The following is a 6,787-nucleotide window of genomic DNA, read 5'->3' on the forward strand; positions in this document are numbered from 1 at the left end:
AAATCAACATTAGTCCATAAGATTACAGTATTATTAGAAAACAACTGGAGTATTTGTTATTATCTTTTCCAACTCATGAAGTGATTTATTTGTATGAATAAAATGAAATAATCCATCTGGTACATTTCAGTTAAGCTCTGTCATAACTGATTTCCCTTGTTAGTGAGCAACAATGGTTTTGACTATTTTTAGTCATTTAGATTGTTATCACGATTAAAATTTAACAATTTTTGTCTTTTTTTTTAATAGGTGTTAAAATCACATCAACTGTCCAAGTGTTGAAGCTTATTAGACAGGCTGGGGACAGAGTTTTAGTCTTTTATGAAAGACCTGTTGGGTACAATCAGCATGGTTCAGCACTGCAGGATGGATTTGGACAACTGGAAGACACTGCTTTCTTGACCCAGCCAGAAGATGACCAAGCCAGTGTAGCAACTGATGTGGACAGCAGAGATTTTGATTCAGAATTTGAGGACTTAGCTTGTGAGTCACCTGACCAAAAAGAAGATCTGCCAACAACGCCGAGCCCCAAACGGTCAGTGGTAATACTGGCTGCTAAACCTCTTGGAACCATATCCCCCATCCTGAATCGGAAACTGCACTTAGGAAGCCATCAGGCAACATCCAAAACGCAGCAAAAGGACACAGCTAAAGTGGCATCATCCAGATCTAGTGAGGGTTCAGATTCATCGCAGCAGTCAGGGAAACTGTCACAAGGGTCCATTACTAAGCCTCCTGTGCCACCTAGGCCACAAAGCAGGCCTAGTTTGCCTCCTCCCAGTGAAAGCCAAAACGTGTTAGAAACTGCAAGTGTGTGTTCTGATAAACCAGAGAGGCCACCTCCGCCCTCAAATAATGGAGAAAAATCTGCAGAGAAGGTAATTAAAAATAATGATCAATTAGAAGACCCAGCAGTATCAAAAGTAGTAACAGCACCAAAGCAAGATACGCTAAAAGATGGACTTACAGAAAATGCACGTAGTTGCAAAGATAGTGATGATCATCGAACATGGGAATCACCAGAAATTCCTTATAAAATCCGGCAAGGCCGATGGCCAAGGACGAGAACATCCTCCTGTGTGTTTGAAGTAGAAGGATACCAAAAGTACCTTAATGTTGCACTGTGGTGCAGAGACCCTTTCAAAGCAGGTGGTTTTATCTGCTTAGGGCATACAAGCATAAAACTTGAAGAAATTGCTTTGGATTGTATAGCTACATCCTCCATGGAATTTGTTAGAACATTTAAACTGGCTGCTCCTACCCCTAAAGCAGCAGTCACGAGAACAGCGCTGCGGAATTTGACAACCCATAAGGGTTTCAATGAAAAGTTTTGCTACGGTGATGTAACTTTGCAATTCAAATACTTAAAAGAAGGTGAAATGGATGATTCGGGCGTTGCTCTGGAGAAAGAGCGGGAATGTCACTTTGAAGAAGAAGCTCGCGCGCTTCAGAAAGAGGATCCTTTCTTGGGACAAGTTCTTACGGAGAACAAGCATAACTTTCAAGATACTCAGTTTCAGAATCCAACCTGGTGTGATTACTGCAAAAAGAAAGTGTGGACTAAAGCAGCTTCACAATGCATGCTCTGTGCTTACGTTTGCCATAAAAAATGTCAAGAAAAATGTTTGACCGAGATGCCCTTTTGCGTAGGAGCTGAGAAGCGGCTCGATCGAACTGTGGGAGGCGGTCGAGCAGAAGGACAGGAGGCTCCCCCAGCCGCATCCGCTCGTGTGGATTCGGAGCCCAAGTCGGTGAACAGAACCACGGGTCTGACCAGGCACATCATCAACACGAGCACCCGCCTGCTGAACCTTCGGCAAGTGCCCAAAGCTCGCCTGGCCGAGCAGGGAGCGGATGTGGCGGAGCCCTCGCCAAAGCACACCCCCAACACCTCTGACAACGAAAGCAGCGACACCGAGGTCAGCGGGCCCAGCAGCCCCTCGAAGCGCGCGGGGGGCACCGGCATAAAGCTGGTCCGCAAGGAGGGAGGGCTGGACGACAGCGTCTTCATCGCCGTCAAGGAGATCGGCCGGGACCTCTACAGAAGTTTACCCACAGAGGAGCGTTTTCAGAAATTGGAGTTCATGCTGGATAAGCTGCAGAATGAGATAGACCAAGAGCTGGAAAATAACAACTCCCTCCTTAAAGAAGAAAAAGAGACGACCGACACAAGGAAGAAAGCCTTGATTTCTGCTGCGCTGGCCAAGTCTGGGGAGAGACTGCAGGCCCTCACGCTGCTGATGATCCACTACAGGGCAGGCATCGAGGATATAGAGTCCCTGGAGAACATGTTATCAGAGCGGCAGTCCAAAAAAGGGACTAAGGACTCCGAGGAATCCAGCATAGCAGAAGAGATGGATAGCGAAGATGTCAGTCTGACAGAGGCTCCAACACTGAACATCATATCGGAAGAACCAGCTGACCCACCTCAATCAGGAGACTGATATTTACATATTTAGTCTTGGAAGGAATGGACTAAAAGAATGCTTTGCACTTAACTCCAAACACACACAAATTAAATTAAAACACTGCTGTAATGTATGTGTCCTGCTTCTCCACAGTTAATTGCTAAAAGTGGTTCTTCTCCAGCTACAGCACCATCATTTTGTTAAACTGGCTGGTTAGAACTACATTTTGGGGTTTATATTGGAAATTTATTTTTAATAACTTATTTTTATTTTTTTCTAATTATGTAACCCTACCATTTCACATCAGTGTGTGTGGTTTCCTTAATGTATTACTTGCCCCCACTCCCCCTCCCCTTATTTTTGGGTTTTTTAGCTATTGTTTCCAATGGGAAACTGGCAGGATTTTCAAAATGTTTAGTTTCCATTGTATGATGAAAACATTATAAGCTTGTTGCATGCCTAAGCTGATGACTGGCACAGAAGTCACTGAGGGGCCAGGCTTTAAAGTGTTGATCACAGTTTTATTGTATGTCTTCTCAGTAGTTGTGTATTTTTTGCCAAACATATCGTAAAAGCAAACAAAAGGTCTTTCCTTTCTGTCTGTTAGTAATACTGAAGTTAACATTGCATATCTTCTGTTTCCCCTATTTTTGTTAAATACAAAAACTTTTCATAGTTTGTGATTAACATGAAATATAGTAATCCTATGCTAAAAAAAATCCTCCTTAGGACCTTGGGCTATTGTATCCTGATTGAATAATATTAGATATCAAACTACATGCTGGTATCTCATAATAATTGGGAATATTTTTGAGATAAGAGGCTGGTTGCCTTCCAGAATAAAACCATATGTTTAAGTGTTGTTGTATTATCTGATAACCTGGTAAAGGACAGGTGTTCTTCATAAGAGTTGGAGGTTTCATTGCATTCTGTGAAAAAACATGGTTTAAATAATAGAATAAAAAGTAATATTTTGCTGCAGACTATCATTTTGGAAAGCTTAAGGTACAAAATAATAGCTCAACATGTTCTCTAAACACTTTTGAGTAATCATATAGTGGTAAGTTGCATTCAGCTTCTCAGACCAAAGATACAGTCTGAGGAGAAGGATCACCTTTGTCAGCAAAATGTCCTATAGTGTATATAACATGTTTTATTTGAGTCAGTCTGTGAGTCCAGTAGAGATGAGGAAGAAGTTCAGCCAGCTGCTTTTGAAAGGAACTGTCTGGTCTTGTGCTGTGTGTAAACTGTGGATCTTAGCATATCCTGGCTAAGGCCATTGTTCTTATTTATTTCCTGTAAACGTGTCTTTGTTTCATCTTCTGTGTGTAGAAATTTTGTATAAAATATCACCTTTATTTTAGGTACTGTGCTAGGTACTCGTATCATTATCACTGGTATTGCTGGTAGTAGAAAAAGATGCCTTTGTGGGAGTGGAGTTTAAGATGGTAATTAACTCCTTTGATTTTTGAGGTCATCTCTAATGTACCTCTCCTTTAGATTTGCTTCTCAGTTTATTCTGTGATAGGCAAAATTAAGAAGCAATGGTTTTCACCATGGAACAGCGTACCTGTGCTTCTAAAAAAAATGGTTACTTCCATTCATGCAACTACTTGCACTTTTTTGTGAGTTCTGGGCAGTTGATACTTAGTTGATGTATGGAAAACACTATCCATGCTGAAATAGGCATGTGACACACTTCTGAAATTAAGCTTCAGCAAATAATCGCACAAAATTAGCCTTCCTTATTGACTAAAAGTTATTTAACCTAGACTTGCTTGAGATGCATATTAAGAGTTCCCCACTCCATCCTCTCGGTGGCTTACCGTTGGTGGTGATCTGCATTCAATCCCCAGCAGTGTTTGCTCTTAGGGACTACTCTAGAGGGTTTCAAATCTATCCCAGTGCTTCGTTTAAACCCTGGTACACATGAAGGAGCTGTGAAAACAATGCAAATACTGATTTCAAACAAACAGTCGTGGTTTTAAATTGACTCGTGTAACACAGTGGGTAAGAAAAGCTGGATGTAGTTTTCCTATAGTGTTGCTGATGATGATGATTGTAAGAGGAAAATTAAACGTAGTGCAATATTTTTAAGTATACCGAATGGGAAAAGGGCAAAATAGTTGTATTTTAGTGATAAGAAGGAAAACATAAATTTCTGTCTGGCATTAATTACAGTAAACAGTGAATCTCGAGGGGGAAATTGTAATTCTACATTCCTGATGTAATCTTTGCTTTATGCTTGACTGTAAATAGCTGAAAATAAAGAATACCACAGAAAACAAGAATATCTTGACTTAATGACATCTGAACGGGTGGCAGCTACACACATTTGCAGAAAACCTGCCTAATATGATTTTGTTGGCTATTATTTTATCATGAGAATAAGCTTTAATAAAATAGTTTTGCTAAATTATCAACTTCCTTGCATTGTGTCAGTATTTTTTGAACATTTCCATTGCAGTAGCTTATTGAAAGCCACAACTTAAAGGAAAGATCTTTGGGAGAAAACCACCTTTTGCATTAAGGTCAGACTGCTGATTCCTGGATTAATTTGGCTTCTGTGCATTTTCTCTATTTGCATGTGCATTTATTTTTATTCTACACAGTTTAAGAGTAGACAGATTGCTTTCAAAATGGTGATTTCAGTTGATTGTGTAGCTGGAGAATCTTAGAGATTGCTAAGGACATTGTGGGGTTTTTTTAAGACCTCTGAGCACAAATAATAATTTAAGGTAGTGCTGGTGATAGTGGCTACCACCAGAGTTATATCACAGGAGAAGATTGTTTCCTCTAACTAGCTCTGTCCTTAAGAAAATGTTAATGGATAATAAATAAATCCTCATTTTTATCTCATCAGCTTTTCCTTGTAATTCCCTACCTGTATGCTGGGGCTTTTTTCTCTCACAAATTTGAAATAAAGCATTTGTGGAAGTTTACAAATACAGAGGAGGAATAAGTAATGAGAGAATTAACTAAGTGACTTTATCACATGTTAACTGACACAGATCAAAATATGCAAAATAGGAAAGAAGCCAAATTTTTCTAGGATAGAATGGAAATTTTGGGTTTTTTTCAGGGAGTAAAATTTCTTCCTGACTGACAGCAAAAAGTGTTTTGTTAGTTATTACTCTGAGAATCCAAAACAACTGCTGAATTTCTATTTGGGTGGGGGGAAAAGTGGCATAGAGTGTGTAACCACGAGTGTCTGTTGATTCTGTCTTCCTCTGCCTCCTGGAGGAGCAAGAGCAGGGGGAGTCACACTGTGGGTCTGCTCAGCAGATCAGGGTAAGGTGCTGCTCTCCAAGGCCCCAGCAGAAACCTGGCTCCATCTGCAGGAGAGGAACGTGATCCATTAATCCAGCCTTTGCTCTTCTCATAATCATGGTGCAGATTAATGCGAACTCCTCCTTCATTTTGATGTGCACAAAAACACAAAACAAAGCAATGAAATCAGCCATTCTGTGCTTTTCAAAAAATATATGTGAGTTGCTATGTTTGAATTACTTTTATACTTGTGAATTTAAGCAATACATTGGTTAATCAGCTGGCAAAAAAAAATTACACGCCCTGTAATAATTTAGAATTCTAGCATTGGTATGTTGTTCCAAATTTAATTGGATTAACCACTTGATGTTGACCAAAAGAGTTCAGTGAAATAAAATAACTTATCTTGGGGCAAAGTAACATCTGAGCCTAATGTAAATAGTCATCAATCTGCACAATTGTTACTTACTCTGTGACTCAAGGTGCCACTGAAGCCTCCTGGGATGCTTTCAGACTCCTCACTCCGAGTAAAGGAACACACCAAGTGTCTCCTGGCACTGCAGATCTTGGCCTTACCCCTTTCCTGAAAGTTAAATCTCTGACAGACTGGTTTTGGAAGTATCATGGTTACTTAAACAAGTTTCATGTATTTATAGCCTGGAGTGAAAATAGTTGTCCTGAGTTACCACTGAACAGCTCTGAGCAGTTTTTTCCCACCACCCGAAATGCTCGTTGGCTTTTCCCCCCTTGGTAAAACACGATGCATAAGGCAAATTATCAGGGGAATTCTTTCTTTTTTAATGTTTTTTCCACTTTATTACAATAGATCATGAACTTCTGTCAGATATCTTTATTTTAATGCGTTCTCAACGTGTAATTATTGACAGAGCAATACTTGAAGTTTGATCCACTATATTTCTCATATTTTCTGACCATAGTATATACACTTTACAAAACTGTATGTAAACATAGTATCTATGCTGTAGTACAGAAAACATCTGCAATTACATGGAAGAAGGCACATAAAGATTTTAATTTTACAAGTGAAATAATACACCACAGATGAGAAGGACATTGGGATTGTTTTAAAATGCTTTTTTCCCAAGTGT

General features: G+C 39.8%; 1 protein-coding gene across 1 annotated transcript in view; it reads left to right on the top strand.

The window, feature by feature from the left end:
- PDZD8 (PDZ domain containing 8) overlaps positions 1-4,693 on the top strand; it is a 45,856-nt gene extending 41,163 nt beyond the window's left edge. The window contains exon 5 of the mRNA XM_027907143.1: positions 250-4,693. Within this exon, the coding sequence (XP_027762944.1) occupies positions 250-2,444 (2,195 nt within the window). The 3' untranslated portion in view covers positions 2,445-4,693. The remainder of the gene's footprint in view (positions 1-249) is intronic.
- Positions 4,694-6,787: the final 2,094 nt, after the last annotated feature.

Source organism: Empidonax traillii, unplaced genomic scaffold (assembly GCF_003031625.1).
Source record: "Empidonax traillii isolate 1590-97213 ecotype Southwest subspecies unplaced genomic scaffold, ASM303162v1 scaffold1408:size188406, whole genome shotgun sequence".
NCBI lineage: Eukaryota > Metazoa > Chordata > Aves > Passeriformes > Tyrannidae > Empidonax > Empidonax traillii.